This window comes from Aphanomyces astaci (assembly GCF_000520075.1).
Source record: "Aphanomyces astaci strain APO3 unplaced genomic scaffold supercont1.2, whole genome shotgun sequence".
In the NCBI taxonomy this organism is placed as follows: domain Eukaryota; phylum Oomycota; class Saprolegniomycetes; order Saprolegniales; family Verrucalvaceae; genus Aphanomyces; species Aphanomyces astaci.
The window spans coordinates 1,684,136-1,699,310 of NW_009798265.1; the positions used below are offsets into that span (position 1 = coordinate 1,684,136).

Here is a 15,175-nt window from a genome sequence, read left to right on the forward strand (position 1 = left end):
CGCGGTAATTGCAAATCGAGTGGCTTCCGGATAATGAAGTGTTGTGCCGATTGGTTTGGGCCAATCGACGGCAATAGTATCCGGAAATGGTGAGTGATGGTACATTATGAATCGCAGGTGCGATCCACCATATCCGCTGGCGAAGGCAAGGGCTCACCGCCATGGCTCGTCAGAACAAGCGCAATAAGAACTCGAACGGAGATGGGCAGCATCGAACCTCGCCTACTTCGAACGGTGATGCTAATGGAGGCGCAGTGAAGCGCACGATGTACGTGCAGGTATGCCAATCACCTAACTTGCAACCCAATTTAACAATTGACGGTAGCTCCTACTGAACGACCCTGCATTGGTGCGTCACGCCCAGCACCGTACGTGATGGCATAGCTTCTCTGCTTATCTTTTCTTATCCTTGTGGATCCATACATGTAGTCAAGGAGACGTGGACTGAAGCCACAGGTTGGGAACTTGACGACGAGGTCGGCCAATCGTCGCTTGTCCTTCTGAGCGTGGACGTGCAGTCCCACGTTCAGTTGCAGGTGGTCAAGGACATCCTCTCGACCAGTATCGGCCAGGGCGACGCGTCAGCCTTGGATGCAAGTTGCAGGCTTCAGGTTGAGAACAACAGCATCAACGGAACAAAGTGCCTTCGCCTGGCCGTTCACTTCTCGGACGTCATGCTAGCCTTCCTCGCCAAGGCAAGATGCCATCTGGCTACCCATTTACGTCCATGCTCATATATATATGTCTTTAGACCAGCAACGCAGCTCAACTGAAACTCGCCAGTCACGGCATCAAGGCAACCAATCGATATGAGCCCAACGCACTCAAGAAACTGCGCTCCGTCGTGGTCTGGTCCCTCAACCAAACATCCCCATTGCCATCCCTCCATGACGATATTGCCCACACGAATCGGCAAGGGTGGACGGCGCCGCTGTCTCTGCGCACTCTGGTGTTGGGATGGACTCCCATGGGTGCACAAGTGGTCTCGACGTGGTTGTTTGCTTCGTCCATCGGCCAAACCAGTCGAGATCTTCCCACATTGTCGCCCTTGTATGACACTCTCCAGCTGGTCGCAAACACAGTCGTGATCCTGCGTGGTCGTCCTGGCAGTGGGAAGAGCACCCTCACCCGGATCGTAAAAGCCAAGGTACTTTGCACCACCACGACAATCGGTCGATTGAATGCCCTTGGCGGGACCTGTAGGCCGCTTCGTTGGGTTATGACGTGGCCGTTTGCAGTGCCGACACGCACTTTGACTCGCCGTGGGGCTACCACTACGACAAAGCGCAGCTCCCCGCCGCGCACGACGCATGTCGGCTGGCCTTCCACGACGCTCTGCAGCAGCACGTGGCGGTGGTCGTCGTGGACAACACTCACTCGTGTCTGTGGGAGTACGAGCCGTACCGCACAGGTTCGTACATACAGCTACACCATACAATGATTTGAATCCGTGTATATATAATACAAGTGCTCCCGACCAACCATTTGACTAGCGGCGTTCGAAGCCGGATATCGTGTGGTCGTGGTGGAAGTGGGCTGCGACGACGTAACCACCGCGGTGCGCATGGGCTTTCGCAACTCGCACGGCGTGGGCATCGACGTGATGCTTCGCATGCACCAGCGATGGGAGCCGCACGTGTCACATGCATCGGAGGTGCACATGTTGGTGCCGCCAGCCTTTAGTGCCGCCGACAACCGCCGCGCCATGGCGTTGCTGCTGCAGGGGGACATTGGGGATGTGTACATTGCCGCAGTGTACTTTTCCGACGAGACCAAGCGCACCCTTCTCGAGCGGTTTCCTCCAAAGCACGTCAATGTGATTGCAGAGCACATGACGCTGGCATTTCAGCCATCAAAGGCGTTCGTGGCGTCGTTAACATTGGGCCAACACGTTCGTTTAAACGTTGTTCAAGAACGCTTTGACGCCAAGGGCCATTGCTTGAAACTGCAGTGGGTCCACAATGCCGTTGCCGTTGACTGCGTCGGCCAGCGCATTCTGCACACGACGCTGTCGTTTGCACCCGACTCGGCCGCGTATTACTCGAACGCGTTGCTCTTGGACGACGATAACGCCAATATCGTGTGTGTGCAACCCCCCGACCAACTCGAGGTCGAAGGACTCGTGGGCGTCGCGCTGCAGTCGCCGTACGTTCCTAAGTGGAAAAAAGCCAAGCTCCTCGACTTGCCTAGAAGTACATTGACGCACAGGTGTGACGTGGTGCTCGTGGACGTCCGTGGATCCGACGCGATCGACCAGATAGCGTTTGTGGCCGAGCTCGAGCGAGTGGCTGGCGTCGGCTCCACCCTCGTCCTCTTGGCATGTGACGAGGTAGACTGTTTGTGGTTTACCCGCCGTCAAATTGAGTTTCACCACGTCATCATCTCGAGAACGATGACGTTGTCTGCCAGGTACAGTACGACAACTTCAACGTGGCGTGACATATCTTTTTTTGATCCGTAGCATCAAGCAAGTCCAGACTATCGTGTCAGAAGTGGCTGCCATCACAGTCGTGACGCTGGCCTCGTCACTGGTGCCTGTTGAATCGCTGTCGTCGTACAAAGAACTCTTCTTGTCCATCCATTCCGTCGAACGTTCCATCACGAGTGACCCCCTCCCTCGACACGATGCCATGTCTACTGTCTTCCGGCAGTTCCTCGTGGACATTCAAAACCTCGTCGATCGGTCGTGGCGGTCGGTGGCTGGTGCCTCGTACATCGACACTGTATCGCATGACCACCAGGCCAACCACTTTGACATGTACCTCTCTGCCACCCCCGACGGCATCGTCGCATTGCCCACCCTGCAAAGTCGGCTTGTAGCGTCGTTTCCGTCCTACATGCAAACTCGCCAGCTGCGGCACTGTGCATCGGACCAAGTTGCCTTTGTGGACGTGCATGTGTCGGCCTGTTACGCTGTCACATTCCGTCTGGTCCTGTACGTCTACCCGTCCGAGACTAGTCCCCTCGTGCGCAGTCTCCACACAATGCAAGAGCTGTTCCACCGCCGACCCCGCGCCATCGACGCCGTGCTCGGATGGTTCATGGACGTCCTCTATGACATTCCCCTGCCGTTTGCCGACGTCGAGCGCTCCATGCGCGTGCTCGCGGCCTGCCTCGCGCGCGGCTACGTCCACCAGCACCCCCATCCAGACATGGAGGAGTTCCATCGGCACATGTTGGACTGGAGTGAGACTGACTGGCTCGTGTGTTTGGCTCACAAGGATGCGGACGCCACGGCGCTCTGCCACGCCCTTCATGCGCCCCTCGAAGAAGACGGCGGACACCACTTAGCCGGCACCCCTCGGCAGCTCAAGGACTTGGAATTGCAAGTCGTGCGGTGCATTCTGCAGAAAACAGCCGGCGCCCCCGCCCGGGAACTGGAGTGGTTTGCCATCGCACCCGCTCACGGGGGGGGCTCCCAGCATTGGACCCGGTACCTCGATGATCTGGACATCCGCCATCGACTCAGTCGAGCGATTCCCCACCAGATTGTGTTTCGCCAAAACCAGGTAAGGACATACGGTGACGACTTGTACTGTACTACTGTATTGCCTATTAGATGGCCATAGAACCGTCTGGTGTCGCTGCGATCACCCACCAACCATTGAATCAACCCAAGTCCGCAGACACGACTACTACTGTGCAGCTCACACACGTGTACACGGGCCAGCAGTTGCAACTGAGTGTTGGTTAGCTACATGCCGCGGTACTTGGTGTTGCGGGACGAAGTAGAAGACGATAGCGGCTCAGTCGATGTGACGCGGAGGATGGTCATCTTGTAATGAAACTCGACCAGGTCTGGTATGTGCGAGCAGTCTCGAATGTACAATCGCTGGCACACTTCCCACGATGCTATCCACGGAAACAGAGGCACCGCCAGCTACGTACCCATTCCACCAATAAACCACATCGCAGGATTCATGATGTAGTAGTACTAGTAGAGTACTAGTCTTGTGAAGGACGTACATTTTCCATAAAGATGTACCACAAGATACCCGTGCCAGTCCCAACGGTCGCGCCCACCACCACTTGCGCCACGCTGTGGTACCCCAATCGAATGCTGCGACACCGTTATGGACTCGGAACATCGTATGCGATACAGATGCATCGTACCGAGACACAAACACGAGCAAGGCCAGTGCGACGACGCCCACGATGGCCACTTTGTGCTCCCACTCGCGCCGCTTGCTCATGCGGTTGGACGTGTACAAGACTACATACGTGGCGAAGAACGCCATGAACTGGCAGTGGGCGGATGGCATACCGGCATCCTCCATGTCGGCGCCTACATCACATCATGCATGGGTCATATAGCATTGAAAACTCCAAAGCACACAAGGAGTACGTACCATCCGGCCGCTTTTGGTCGATCGTTCGCTTGAGGATTTGGTTGAACACTTCGTTGAGAAGCTACAGCAAGAAAACAGGTTGAGGGATGGTGGTCATGTATGTATGTGGGATTGAAACCAACTTGGCCGAGCAAGAGGAACGCGATGTGCAAGTCTCGCTGGAACACGAGCAACGTGGCATACATGACCATGATGAAGCTACGAGCGAGCATTAGTCAATGCAAGATGCCTGTAACCAAGGGATAACCGTACGTACACTGGAGAGAGGGTCACAAGCGCCAAGAGCTGGCCCAGTGGGTCGTCCACGTCGTACATCACCTACATCAGTACACTGTGACCACCACCGTGGACATGCACAATGACGGCAAACCCATGTGAGCGAAAATGGTTTCTTGAGCTGGGATGACGAGTCTGATACGCCAGTGAGAAGCGCAGCGTCTGATGAGGCTGCTTCGACGGCTTTCTTGGCCTGGGATGCCACCTCCGTGGCCACGGCGGACGCAACTGCTGCAATGAGGGTTGTCGTGGGGACTGCCGTGGTTGGATCCAATGCAAGCGTTTGGTTCACGTCAACCGTAGCACTGGTAGAAATGTCTACAGCAGGAGGAGATCGCGCTGGGTGTGGAGTGAGAAGCGTATCATCGTCGATTGTTGTGGCTGGCAACACCGTCGGGGCAAGGTCAGTTGACGAATCGTCCGCCATGGCCGGGACTTGTACGTCCCCCGACTCTGTGTCCTCCACTGGAAGAGGAGGGATGTCGTTGTGATGCACCTCGTCATCGGCGGCTGTGGTGGTAGTTGGAGCGCCTGTGCATGTGTCGCACGTCTGAAAGGACCCCATTGCAGCGACAGCAGCGGCGTCGGCGTGAAGAATGGCCACTTAACCCCCTCTGATTGGCCAGAAATTCGGGGTTGTCATGACCGGATTGGTGCATTTATTGAATCACCAACGATTAAATTAGATCAGCCATATATTGAACGAAACTATTTTGAGCGACACCTCACTTGGTGCTGTCAAACGACGAGGATGTGTTGCTCATGCTGTCTTTGCCGCTCCGCCACACCTTGGCCTTAAGCTCGTCGTACGTGAGGGGGTACTCTTCCTCCGCATTCTCCTTCCTGTGCATCTCACTCAGTGTCAACGTTGGAGGCCGCACGCCCATGTATCGATACGGCTGTTCGCTCTTGCCCAGGATTAACGGGTCCGACGAGATGGTTGGGATCGAGCTGGTGCTGTTCATGAGCGACGGGGGCAGCGAGAGTTCGGGTACTGCGAGCTTTCGCAGGGATTTTGCGTGCATGGCGTGAATGATCTCTGCCATTTTGTGTTCCACTTCACCGAGAATGCCCCGCAAACTCTTCTCGTCTACCGTCGACAGTAAGACGTCGATCATGTACACGCCCATCGAATTCAAATGCATACACACACGCACCTTGGTTCTCCTTGCATCCGATTCGAACATGCAGGGCCATGAGCGCGGGTTTCAGGACCGCGATCGTCTGCTGGATCTCGTTGATCTTGTCCACCAAATGCGCTTCCTGCTCTTGCGATTTCTATGTACATACATGCCATCAACATCATCTATCTCCATGTGCATCACGTGCATATACACACCTCCTTTCGCGACTTTAACGTTTTCGTGCGCTGCATCTTCTGCACGTCCACAGCATCGTTGCGCAGCTTCATCCTACGTCACTGCATCACCCACGCTCCATGACGCACATGCGACGTACTTGCCAATCTCTTCGCGCAGCTTGGAGCATTGCGTCCGGTGCGTCTCGATGTCTTCGGCCAGTTGGTTCACGTATTGGATCTTGGCGAAATGCTCCACTTCCTGCGTATTGAACGCTTCAATCAGCTCCATCACGGTCTTCGTGCCTAATTAATTAATTCCAGTCATATTTACCCATCAAATATCCGTAAATTGGACAAATGACCATGCATTTACCCGACACTTGGTGGATTCGCTCGATAAATTCCCGGTTTTCGTTGTATTTTCGGACGGATATTTCCGACGTGACTTTTTCCTGGATGATTTTCCACCGACTTCTCGTGATTTTGGACTTGTTGAGCTTTTCTTCGATGAGCGTCGTGTCGGCACCCGGGGACAGGTACTTCTTGGGAGATATCATGCTCGCGTCGTCCATCGAGTTGGTCATGCTCTCCGCCGCTTGGTTCTTCAACTCCTACACACGAATGGAGTGCCGTTGCAGCGAACGTTGCTGGCAACGTGGGTATACTCTGAGTATCTCGGCAGCTTTGGCGTCGCATGCATTCTCGCAAGCGGCAGCGTCCTTCTTGAGTGCCTCGATGGCGGCGATTTGTTCTTGCACGGCCTGCCGTAGACTCGCCACTTCCTTGGTCTATATCACAACTCATCCTGTTTCACAACTCGTGTTCAAGTACATGCATGCATGATCGAACCTCCAAGTCGATCTTGGCCTTGGTCTCCAGCGTGTCCACTTCGATGGTCGAGTACAAGACGTCGGTGGTCGCGCGCTCGGCCCGCTTGATGTCTAGCGTTTTCCGCAAGTGCTTGTTACCCGCCAACTTTTCGTTGAATTTGATCATCTTGCGGTCGATCTCGGTTTCCATTTTCCTGGGTTGCCACGCACAACCCGTCAACTCCACGGCGAGATGACGGTGGTGGTGTCGTACTTGATCTTGGTCACGAGGCTCGCCTCGCTCATTTCCAGCACGAGGCCATTCCCTAGCGACATCTTTTGCTCGGCCAACGTCCGCTCGCAGTCCTGGATCGCCAAGTCGTACTGCGCAATCTTGCGCCGCTCGACCTCAATCATCTTGGTGAACTTGTTGCCTGAACGTCACGTCCGTACACAATGTGGTTAGCATGTAGATACGTGGCTAAACAACCAACTAGCTTGGGCAGGAAAACCCCAGCTAACGACAATGGCCTCCACGCGTGGCGAAACAGTGGGGAGCGAATGTCGTACCTTCGATTTGTATGTGGGACATCTCTTGGGCGGATGCTTCGTTGTAAAAGGGATCGCTTCGAATGTTTCGAGCATCAAAGTCAAGCTTAGACAACATGATTAGTACATGTGGTAGGCTGGCAGCGATGGACATACCTCTGCCGCGAGCTGCTTGTTCTTCTCCTGCATGTCCAGGACCTGTTTGCTGTACTCGGACAACGTCTTGGACACTTCCTCGCTGTGTCTTCTCCCATCATCACGCACCAGCGCCAACAGCTCGTGATCCAACGACGTCGGCTTCACCATGTCGACACAATCATGTAAAATCGTTGAAACGGCGTTCGAAACGGCACGTGAAACCGTATAAATCATGGGTTATCCGGATCAGTCACCACCACCACTTCACATGCTTCAAATGTCTTTGATTATTTATTACACTGGGGTTTTATGCTGGCATGTGCTTCCTGCGACTTGGATACATGCAGGTGTCGCGCACTCTAAGATGCAATAGTAAGAAGTGCGGAAACGTTCATCGCAGGCCGGGTGGCAGGCCACAGGACACGCCGCGGATCGAGCCGTGCAACATGGGTTGTCTTCCATGGTGTACGTCGAAATGGAGTGGGTGGGGGCTGGACAGTCGGCAAGGTCATTCGACGCCAACGTCAGCACCTGGAGCGCCGGCAGCGACGTCAATTCGGACGGAACGGACGTGAGCTTGTTGTTCGCTAGTCGCAGCTCGGTCAAGTGGCTCCAGAAGCCCCACGCCGTCTATGCAGTTTGTGAGCAACGCCCGATGTGACCTTAGGTGGAAAACTCACCGGCAGCGGCGGGAATGACGTGATGGAATTGCTCGTCAGGTCAATGATGCCGATCCACTCTAGCTGCACGAACGCCGGCGGAAACACTGTCAAGTTGGCCTGACGAAAGTACAACTGGGTCAAGTTTGCCCACGCCGGGCCAATCCAGTCGGGAAACGTAGCGTTGTGCATGTCGTTGAAGCTGAACGAAATGCCCAAACAGAGCGGCGGGATGTGCTGAAACGATGGAGAAATGTCCGCGAAGCTGTTGTTCGTGAACGAGAGGTACCTACCCCACGCCACTCACCGGAGAGAAAACACATCACACACACGTACAGGATTTTGGAAAAGATGCTAAAGTCCATGTCAATGACGTCAGTCGAGTCCAACCCGCACGCGGCCAGCTGCAAGAAGTACAGGTCCGTGAACCGAGCGATGTGCGGCGACGGCCGATGCGGGGCGTGCAGGGGGCAGTTGCGAAACGTCAGGTGGTTCACAAACGGGGCAGCGGTCGACTCGAGGAAGCCGTCCATTTCGCCGTACAGTTGTATCCAGTCCACGACTACCATGATGTGCAAGTTAGGAGTGCTTGCCAAGAGGTGGACCTGTCGCTTGTTCGTACTTGGAGTGTCCACACGACTGCAGTCAAATTCGAGGATTTGGCAGTGACATTCTTGGGACCACAGGGGGTACACGTGCCACGGCCGAATGTGACGGGCGCACTGGACGTACGCGGGCATGGTGACGTCTCCACATGTCCACACGAACGACCGCACGGCGATCTATTCCATCATGTGTTGCTATTAATCATTCGGAAGCGAATTATATATATATATATATCAACCCAAGCAATGACGACTCCCGACACGACGCTGCAGCAAGTGTACACGGCAAACACAAAGTAACGGCATCGAATGTTGAACGCCGAGATGGTTTCGACCTGCTGAGACGAGCGCGGAAGGTCCCCCGGCGTCTCCACGACCTCGGGGGCCAGCTACGTTGTCATGAGCCAACCTGGACAACGACTGAAACATTACTACCAAGAGGGGGACCTCTAAAGGAGGAGACGTCCATGCTTGTGGGACGACTGGCGGGGTTGTTGCTTGCGTGGTCACTTTCGATCCAAGCGTCGGCGACGACGACAACGACGACGATGGCGGCGGATAGAAGGACAACAGGGTTCCGTGTACGAAATGCAAGAAGGCGGTGAACATTCGCTTGAGAACGCTCGAGGTTTTACGTTTGGGGGGTGGCGTCGCCGTGACCTGACGACATGGTTAGGCGGGTGAAAGAGAAAAAGGCAAACAGTACCAAGACGTGACTCGATAGAAACGTGTCGACGTTGGACGCGTGGACGTTTTGCAGTGTCACATACAGCAGCAGCATGGGCGCCACGGCCGCGATCAAGTCGGTGAATGTCATGATCTGGTGGAAACAGCACCGGATTTAACAAAAGAAGGGTCAAAGCAACGCGATAGATAGTATCGTACCAGCATGGCTTTGATGACCGAGATGGCGTACACATCCCAGTTTTGGTCGCTTATGATGGTGGGGGAAGTCACGAGGCTGTAAATGACTGGCACGGCGAGTGACAACGGCAGCACCACGCCAAGTACCAAGTCAAAGAGGACGATCGTCACGACTAGATGCTCGCGGCGGGTGCGCGCTCGCGGGAAATTGCGTGGAAGGAGGTTGAGATTCGACCTAAAACAGACATGACCTCCAGCACACACACAGACGAAAGCGAGGGGCGATTACACGAAGGATGGGGCAACGACGATGCAGTGCAGGCCCAGCACGACCCCAAACGTTGTGGTGAGGGGACTCGACAAGTGGTTGCTGTTGTTGTACCCGCGAAAGAACTGCATGGGCAGCACAATGCACTCACGGACGAGAAGGCGCGCTTCGTAGTGCATGCCCTGGCGGCTAAATGCTCCTCGCGGTCCAAAGTACCTAGGGCACAGACATGACGTACTCGACGATGTGCTTTGGGAGCTGGTTCATACTTTTGGTATAATGTTTCAGCAACGATCCGCGCGTGGAACCATTTCATCTATCCACGTGCCAGCAACCGTCGCTTTTGAGTTGTCAAGGAGTCAGTGGGGTAGGGTTGTACCTTTGCGATCAGCAGCATGACGACAGCCGACCCGCGCACGCCTTGGCCTTCGTACGCGCGCTTGGCTCGTAGCAGGTGCTCGCGAAGTACGTCCAAGTCGGAAGCTGTGACAGTGGACGCCGACTGGAGACGCACGAGGGTGCGTATTCGATCGTTGTACGAGCGATCATTGGTCGACATGGCTTGCTGGCGGCCGAGGGTCGAAATGAGCAGGGGGCTGATGTTGCGCAGGTGCTTGGCAGTTCGATTGACCACCCAGCGTCTAGCTCGAATGCGCCACCACCCGCGGAGGTGGACAGCCCCACATATGGCAAACGTGGTGGCAGTGAAGATGGGATTCACGAACCCAAAGAAGCGCTGCATGTACGGAAAGATGGACAGACCCAGGTGCATGAAGCTCATGAGAATGCAGTAGAGACAGCACAGAGCGGCGATGAGGTCCAGCACATCGGCGTGGAGCATTTGGGGGGCCGTCGTGGCCGTCGGCGCAATGTCCTGAACGCGATGTCGGCGCATCATTACGTGATCTTTCGAGGAAATGCACGGGAAACGCCTTGTTGAAACCGTGTATTTATAGCGGGGTAATCGAGCTTAACCTGCCTCACTTCTCAATCTTACTACTATAATAGCATCATATATCGAGGCGAATGATCTCCAGATAGTATGGCTTGCACAGGTCTATTAGGGGAATGATTTCTTCGCCTCATGAGCAAGCTTAGCCACCATGCTGCCAGCTCATATTGGAAGTGTCATGGTCCAATCACAGCCGATAATTCCATCTGCCAATCAAATTGTCAGGATGATTTGTTGTAGCGAATCACACTGCGAGAAACACGGAAGAAATATAATTTGCTGTAATACAATTCGAACGAATCGAAATTGTTATTGCGATAGCACGTGACGGACGGACGGGTCTTCCATGGACGGTCCTAACGACACACCGGTGCCACAGCCACAAGATCACCTGTCACGTCATCCTACACAATATGCAGAGGCTAGTTATGCACACCGACATGACTTGGCGGCGATGGCCCTCGTACCACCATCGGCTGTTCCCACGATGCAACAAACCAGTGCATGGCCAAGTGCATCGTCCCAGGTACTCGACGTAACCAACACTGTACTTCTGGAGAAGCAACCGTTGCAGCCACCGCGGCCATCCTATCTCACAGTACCTGCTACATCGCTTTACCAACCGCCGCAAATCCAACAGTCCACAGGAACCCACGTGGCCGGCGCACCGTCGATGGGAAACGCTCATGCTTCCTCTCAGCTGCTGACTGTGCGTGTCCCAACCAACGCTCAAAGCCAACTAGTTGGTGCGTACGCCGGTCCCACCAGCAAGAATCAGCCAGCCCCAACCAAACCTCGACCAGTAAAGAAACCGACGCCCATGTCGATCACGTTCAACGGATCGTTCGAAGACGAATGCAAGTCCATGTTGCTCAAGCTCTTGTTCGCATTCCACGAAGCCAATTCCTCCGATCAGGTGCTGGCGGCGCTGAGCGCGTTGTACACGTGGATCAAGTCGCAGACGTACAACCCTCAACCTGCATCCGGCGCTGCTGCGCCGCCTCCTCCCCCGCCGCCGTCGACCGTCATTTCCCTCCCTCTTCTCCGCCACGCCAAGAACGAGTTTGTCCAATGCAGCCAGATCAAGCAACGCCGCCAGCCACATGTGTGGTCCACAGGCGTCGCCCAGGCCTACGCGGGAATCTTACAGCACATGCTTCAATCCATCACGCACCACACAACGTTACTGCAGCAACAAGTCCAGCAACCCTCGCAGCAACCCTCGCAGCAACCCTCTCGGCCTAGTGGAGCCACGACTCCCCGCCCCCAGCAGCAGCAGAAACTGCCGCCGCCGCCGCTTCCCGTTGTACAGAAACCAGACGTGCTCCCTGAGAAACTCCAGCAACGCATGCAAGTGAACCTGTCTCAGGCCCACGCACAATTCTCTCGCGCACAGCAGCAACAGAAACCAACTCCTACCGTGAAAGCTCGCAAGCGGGAGCCGAAAGCCCCGCCGACCCCCAAGCCCCACGTCCCGTGCGTCCAGCCCCCGACGCCTCTGATGTCATCTGTCTCGAACGACGTGTTCGTGGACATGACTCTCCGAACGGCGCAGTCTGGCGGCGACGACGACCAGCTGTACGTTCCCCAGCGCAACATCACCAAGGTCATGCGCACGGTGCTACCCCAGGAAACCAAGATCAAGATCGCCGACGACGCCAAAGGTAGGTGCAGTTGGCTGGTTGGGTGGCATCGCTTATGTGTTGTTGATGAATTGGATGGAATTGCGGTAGAGCTGATGCAGGAATGCGTGACAGAGTTCATGCTGTACTTGACGAGTGAAACGAGGGACCAGGCCGTGGTGGACAGACGCAGTAAGATCACCCTCACCGGCCAAGACGCAGTCAAAGCGCTGTACAATTTGGGGTAGAATCACAGATGCTTTCGACTGGTTGGGGCTTAGATATATACTTAGGTTTACCACATATGGAGATCTCTTGACACAGTACAACGAAAAGATCACGGCGGCGCAAAGGGAAGCCAACCGCACGAAGAACGAACGCCGACTCGCCAAACAGAAAGGGCTGGGGCCATCGCAACAGCAGCCGAATGCACCTCCATCCATCCCACCGACCCCCCAATCAACCGCCGAACCAGCACAACCATCCCCGACGACCGCCGAACCTGCACAGTCCCTCCAATCAACCGCTGAACCAGCACAGCCGTCTCCCGCAGTATCAGCGGCAGATTTACTCGACGTTGCAATGGAATAAGAGTTATATATAGTGCACAGCGTCACAGACAGTTTTCAGAGTTCGTTTACAATTGCAATCGACTTGGTGCTTTCCCAGACGTCACGTACTGAAATGCGTGGAGCGTACAGTCTTATCTTGGACTCGAAAGGTGTCGTTTACGAGCTCAAAGCGTCTATTTTTAGTGATAAGGTATATTAATAGTAGTACTGTAGTAGAGAAGGTAGTACTAGTAGTACTACTACTGCACTGTGTACTATTAATACTAGTAGTACAACTACTGCACTGTGTACTATTAATACTAGTAGTACTAGTACGGCTAACCGGTTGGTGGTGGCTGTGTTGCTTCTGGATGTGGCGCAGTTCAAGTACCCCCCGGTTGTCAGTGCTGTCCGTAAGGCAACAACATCATCTCCCTCGTACTAACTATCCTACGGTAGTTACTCGTAAGTTACCACAACGTGTTTGCTGCTCTTTCTAGTTATGAATCTCATCCACATGGACTTATTGTTATATTTATGCACTTCAAAGTTGTTCGACTTGATATGCCCACAGAGGTTCCTATTCAATTTGTCGCAGTGGGGGGGGGGTCCATGACAAGGGTTGGTTTGTATGGACGGTCCTGCACAGGAATACTCACCACTTCAACGATGCACCCACGAGTGTCATTCATACCTTGATACAAGGACACAAGGTCGCGGGTAAAAATTGCTCGTGGTCGTCTGCAAACGCTTGGCGGTCTAGCCGTTCGGTGGCTTCGAGTGCATTCAGATGCGACTGCAGGTCGGCCACCTAGATGCTTCCATCATCACATCGTAAAGGGAGGAAACTGCAAATTGCACTTTCAACGCACCAGGCGCCGTGTGGTGGCCTCATATGCTTGCCGACGCTGTAGTTCCAGTGGCAATGCCTCGTACGCGGCCAAGAAGCGCTCGTAGAATCGAAGCAAATTCGTCAACTCGTCCAAGAGTACGTGGCACTCTGAGAGGGCGGCATCGTACGCCTGGCTGGTGTCGTGCATGGCTGAAAATGTGTGCAGGATCCGCCGATCGCATTGCTCCATGTCGACAAAATACAACAGCTACAAGACCTGTATGAGACAAAGAGAGGGTTCGACTGGACTGTCGCACCGCCACGTCATATAGTTCGGTCAAGTGGTTCAAGGCGGTGGAGCTGGCTTTGACCAGCGCCGACGAGTCCTCCGTGATGCGATCGACGGCCCTGCGACAACGTCAGAAGCAATCGATGACGTTATAGTGTCGTACGCGTGGTGACGTGTCTCTTGCAGCGACGTCTACTTTGCCGCATGAGTCGACAACCCAACGAGCCAATCAAAAACGACGTACGTGGCGCAATTTGCACTCGAACAACTCATCCTGCAAGTGTTGGCACAGATCGCCCAGCGCGTCCCACACAGACTGTCCATCACTCGATAGAGGAACCATGCCGTTGAAGTCAAGACCTTGGTAGAAGGACATGGTGGCGCGAAGCAACTCCAGCGAGTCGACGGTGTTGTGCCGTGACTCGACAATGCTACACGCAGAAGTAAGTACATGATGAGGTTGCGATTCGGTCACAATTACGTGTGGATGTGGCTCTGAGCTTGGCGCTGTAGGTCCATGACAGTGTCGGCGTCGACAAAGTCAAACAGCGACTTTCCAACTTCGCCCGATACCTCCACATAAATGAGCTGCCGATGTTCATGGGAGATGGCATACCATCGCAGGGTCCACGCGTTGATGCTTTAGAGCTGTAAAGATCGCGCGGAGGTCTTCTTCGACCTATGATGTTCGCTACATATTCGGGCAGGATTATCGCTCGTTATCGTACTTGCTGGTGTGCTTGGATCATGTCTTGGACGGCGGCATCTTGCGTTTCAAAGGCGCCTTCGCTCACGCCCAGCGAAGACTCGACTGCCTGAATGCGCATGGTCATGGTGGCGCTGATCTCCTGCAGGAGCATGCGAAACGTAATGCATCTCTCGTAGTTGGCAGCCAGTGCATGGCCATCTCTCTCCAGCTGACCGTCGATTAACGAGGCGGACCGACCCGTTGCCGCATTATCGGTATGGTCCATCATATCTTGACTGCTTTCCCGGATACATTAACCGGAAATCCGACAACCAAAATAATTAAAAACCGAGCAATTCCCTCATTAATTAGGACTCGTATTTCTAAAACAGTACTAATACTGTAGTACCGGTGGTATGTGCAA

The 15,175-nt window shown here is 54.5% G+C and overlaps 6 protein-coding genes across 17 annotated transcripts; 2 read left to right on the forward strand and 4 right to left on the reverse strand.

Moving 5' to 3' along the window:
- The first annotated feature begins 117 nt into the window (after nucleotides 1–117).
- On the forward strand, nucleotides 118–3,917 carry H257_01482. 2 transcript variants are annotated; one of them, XM_009824712.1, is made up of 8 exons: nucleotides 118–278; nucleotides 326–368; nucleotides 430–695; nucleotides 752–1,147; nucleotides 1,204–1,411; nucleotides 1,494–2,409; nucleotides 2,462–3,509; nucleotides 3,560–3,917. In XM_009824712.1, the coding sequence occupies exons 1-8, from the start codon at nucleotides 162–164 to the stop codon at nucleotides 3,692–3,694; spliced, it is 3,129 nt and encodes a 1,042-aa protein (XP_009823014.1). In that variant the 5' UTR covers nucleotides 118–161; the 3' UTR covers nucleotides 3,695–3,917. The 2 variants fall into 2 exon arrangements, with proteins under 2 accessions (XP_009823014.1, XP_009823015.1); XM_009824713.1 differs by lacking the exons at nucleotides 118–278; nucleotides 326–368 and having other exon boundaries at nucleotides 384–695.
- On the reverse strand, nucleotides 3,437–5,238 carry H257_01483 (hypothetical protein). Of its 3 annotated transcripts, XM_009824715.1 has the most exons (8): nucleotides 4,720–5,238; nucleotides 4,606–4,667; nucleotides 4,472–4,547; nucleotides 4,350–4,410; nucleotides 4,265–4,285; nucleotides 4,114–4,213; nucleotides 3,967–4,060; nucleotides 3,437–3,880 (listed from the first exon to the last, which is right to left on the reverse strand). In XM_009824715.1, the coding sequence occupies exons 1-8, from the start codon at nucleotides 5,188–5,190 to the stop codon at nucleotides 3,695–3,697; spliced, it is 1,071 nt and encodes a 356-aa protein (XP_009823017.1). In that variant the 5' UTR covers nucleotides 5,191–5,238; the 3' UTR covers nucleotides 3,437–3,694. The 3 variants fall into 3 exon arrangements, with proteins under 3 accessions (XP_009823017.1, XP_009823016.1, XP_009823018.1); XM_009824714.1 differs by having other exon boundaries at nucleotides 4,114–4,285; XM_009824716.1 differs by having other exon boundaries at nucleotides 3,437–4,060; nucleotides 4,114–4,285.
- A 32-nt stretch (nucleotides 5,239–5,270) lies between these two features.
- On the reverse strand, nucleotides 5,271–7,596 carry H257_01484 (hypothetical protein). The gene is made up of 10 exons (XM_009824717.1): nucleotides 7,440–7,596; nucleotides 7,305–7,389; nucleotides 7,009–7,168; nucleotides 6,775–6,949; nucleotides 6,591–6,713; nucleotides 6,299–6,536; nucleotides 6,084–6,228; nucleotides 5,965–6,037; nucleotides 5,783–5,903; nucleotides 5,271–5,715 (listed from the first exon to the last, which is right to left on the reverse strand). The coding sequence occupies exons 1-10, from the start codon at nucleotides 7,587–7,589 to the stop codon at nucleotides 5,351–5,353; spliced, it is 1,635 nt and encodes a 544-aa protein (XP_009823019.1). The 5' UTR covers nucleotides 7,590–7,596; the 3' UTR covers nucleotides 5,271–5,350.
- A 90-nt stretch (nucleotides 7,597–7,686) lies between these two features.
- Nucleotides 7,687–10,743, reverse strand: H257_01485 (hypothetical protein). 3 transcript variants are annotated; one of them, XM_009824718.1, is made up of 11 exons: nucleotides 10,197–10,743; nucleotides 10,087–10,133; nucleotides 9,839–10,033; nucleotides 9,571–9,784; nucleotides 9,392–9,505; nucleotides 9,121–9,345; nucleotides 8,925–9,074; nucleotides 8,703–8,862; nucleotides 8,417–8,642; nucleotides 8,102–8,369; nucleotides 7,687–8,051 (listed from the first exon to the last, which is right to left on the reverse strand). In XM_009824718.1, the coding sequence occupies exons 1-11, from the start codon at nucleotides 10,713–10,715 to the stop codon at nucleotides 7,716–7,718; spliced, it is 2,454 nt and encodes an 817-aa protein (XP_009823020.1). In that variant the 5' UTR covers nucleotides 10,716–10,743; the 3' UTR covers nucleotides 7,687–7,715. The 3 variants fall into 3 exon arrangements, with proteins under 3 accessions (XP_009823020.1, XP_009823021.1, XP_009823022.1); XM_009824719.1 differs by having other exon boundaries at nucleotides 8,102–8,642; XM_009824720.1 differs by having other exon boundaries at nucleotides 9,839–10,133.
- Nucleotides 10,744–11,063: 320 nt separating this feature from the next.
- On the forward strand, nucleotides 11,064–13,060 carry H257_01486 (hypothetical protein). 3 transcript variants are annotated; one of them, XM_009824721.1, is made up of 3 exons: nucleotides 11,064–12,433; nucleotides 12,503–12,635; nucleotides 12,685–13,060. In XM_009824721.1, exons 1-3 carry the CDS (start codon nucleotides 11,116–11,118, stop codon nucleotides 12,980–12,982), a joined length of 1,749 nt encoding a protein of 582 aa, XP_009823023.1. In that variant the 5' UTR covers nucleotides 11,064–11,115; the 3' UTR covers nucleotides 12,983–13,060. The 3 variants fall into 3 exon arrangements, with proteins under 3 accessions (XP_009823023.1, XP_009823024.1, XP_009823025.1); XM_009824722.1 differs by having other exon boundaries at nucleotides 12,527–12,635; XM_009824723.1 differs by having other exon boundaries at nucleotides 12,503–13,060.
- Nucleotides 13,061–13,428: 368 nt separating this feature from the next.
- H257_01487 (hypothetical protein) lies at nucleotides 13,429–15,054 on the reverse strand. Of its 5 annotated transcripts, none has more exons than XM_009824725.1 (9): nucleotides 14,792–15,054; nucleotides 14,680–14,742; nucleotides 14,545–14,636; nucleotides 14,308–14,494; nucleotides 14,227–14,255; nucleotides 14,092–14,182; nucleotides 13,815–14,042; nucleotides 13,637–13,753; nucleotides 13,429–13,522 (listed from the first exon to the last, which is right to left on the reverse strand). In XM_009824725.1, exons 1-9 carry the CDS (start codon nucleotides 15,038–15,040, stop codon nucleotides 13,487–13,489), a joined length of 1,092 nt encoding a protein of 363 aa, XP_009823027.1. In that variant the 5' UTR covers nucleotides 15,041–15,054; the 3' UTR covers nucleotides 13,429–13,486. The 5 variants fall into 5 exon arrangements, with proteins under 5 accessions (XP_009823027.1, XP_009823026.1, XP_009823030.1 ...); XM_009824724.1 differs by having other exon boundaries at nucleotides 13,429–13,583; XM_009824728.1 differs by having other exon boundaries at nucleotides 13,602–13,753.
- Nucleotides 15,055–15,175: the final 121 nt, after the last annotated feature.

What these genes read in the sequence shown, in the direction of transcription:
- H257_01487 (XM_009824724.1), bottom strand. Translation starts at nt 15,040, where the DNA reads ATGATGGACCATACCGATAATGCGGCAACGGGTCGGTCCGCCTCGTTA. An exon ending in CAAGAGACACGTCACCACGC is followed by an intron (nt 14,183 to 14,226) that starts GTACGACACTAT and finishes ACGTTGTCGCAG; the next exon opens with GGCCGTCGATCGCATCACGG. An exon ending in CCTTGTGTCCTTGTATCAAG is followed by an intron (nt 13,584 to 13,636) that starts GTATGAATGACA and finishes ATTCCTGTGCAG; the next exon opens with GACCGTCCATACAAACCAAC.
- H257_01486 (XM_009824721.1), top strand. Translation starts at nt 11,116, where the DNA reads ATGGACGGTCCTAACGACACACCGGTGCCACAGCCACAAGATCACCTG. An exon ending in GATCGCCGACGACGCCAAAG is followed by an intron (nt 12,434 to 12,502) that starts GTAGGTGCAGTT and finishes GAATTGCGGTAG; the next exon opens with AGCTGATGCAGGAATGCGTG. An exon ending in AAAGCGCTGTACAATTTGGG is followed by an intron (nt 12,636 to 12,684) that starts GTAGAATCACAG and finishes ATATATACTTAG; the next exon opens with GTTTACCACATATGGAGATC.
- H257_01484 (XM_009824717.1), bottom strand. Translation starts at nt 7,589, where the DNA reads ATGGTGAAGCCGACGTCGTTGGATCACGAGCTGTTGGCGCTGGTGCGT. An exon ending in ACAAGCAGCTCGCGGCAGAG is followed by an intron (nt 7,390 to 7,439) that starts GTATGTCCATCG and finishes ATGTTGTCTAAG; the next exon opens with CTTGACTTTGATGCTCGAAA. An exon ending in AAGCTGCCGAGATACTCAGA is followed by an intron (nt 6,537 to 6,590) that starts GTATACCCACGT and finishes ATTCGTGTGTAG; the next exon opens with GAGTTGAAGAACCAAGCGGC.
- H257_01483 (XM_009824714.1), bottom strand. Translation starts at nt 5,190, where the DNA reads ATGGGGTCCTTTCAGACGTGCGACACATGCACAGGCGCTCCAACTACC. An exon ending in AACCATTTTCGCTCACATGG is followed by an intron (nt 4,668 to 4,719) that starts GTTTGCCGTCAT and finishes GTACTGATGTAG; the next exon opens with GTGATGTACGACGTGGACGA. An exon ending in CTTGTGACCCTCTCTCCAGT is followed by an intron (nt 4,548 to 4,605) that starts GTACGTACGGTT and finishes GCTCGCTCGTAG; the next exon opens with CTTCATCATGGTCATGTATG.
- H257_01482 (XM_009824712.1), top strand. Translation starts at nt 162, where the DNA reads ATGGCTCGTCAGAACAAGCGCAATAAGAACTCGAACGGAGATGGGCAG. An exon ending in AGCGCACGATGTACGTGCAG is followed by an intron (nt 279 to 325) that starts GTATGCCAATCA and finishes AATTGACGGTAG; the next exon opens with CTCCTACTGAACGACCCTGC. An exon ending in TGCTAGCCTTCCTCGCCAAG is followed by an intron (nt 696 to 751) that starts GCAAGATGCCAT and finishes ATATGTCTTTAG; the next exon opens with ACCAGCAACGCAGCTCAACT.
- H257_01485 (XM_009824718.1), bottom strand. Translation starts at nt 10,715, where the DNA reads ATGATGCGCCGACATCGCGTTCAGGACATTGCGCCGACGGCCACGACG. An exon ending in TCATGCTGCTGATCGCAAAG is followed by an intron (nt 10,134 to 10,196) that starts GTACAACCCTAC and finishes GCACGTGGATAG; the next exon opens with ATGAAATGGTTCCACGCGCG. An exon ending in CGGTCATCAAAGCCATGCTG is followed by an intron (nt 9,506 to 9,570) that starts GTACGATACTAT and finishes TGTTTCCACCAG; the next exon opens with ATCATGACATTCACCGACTT.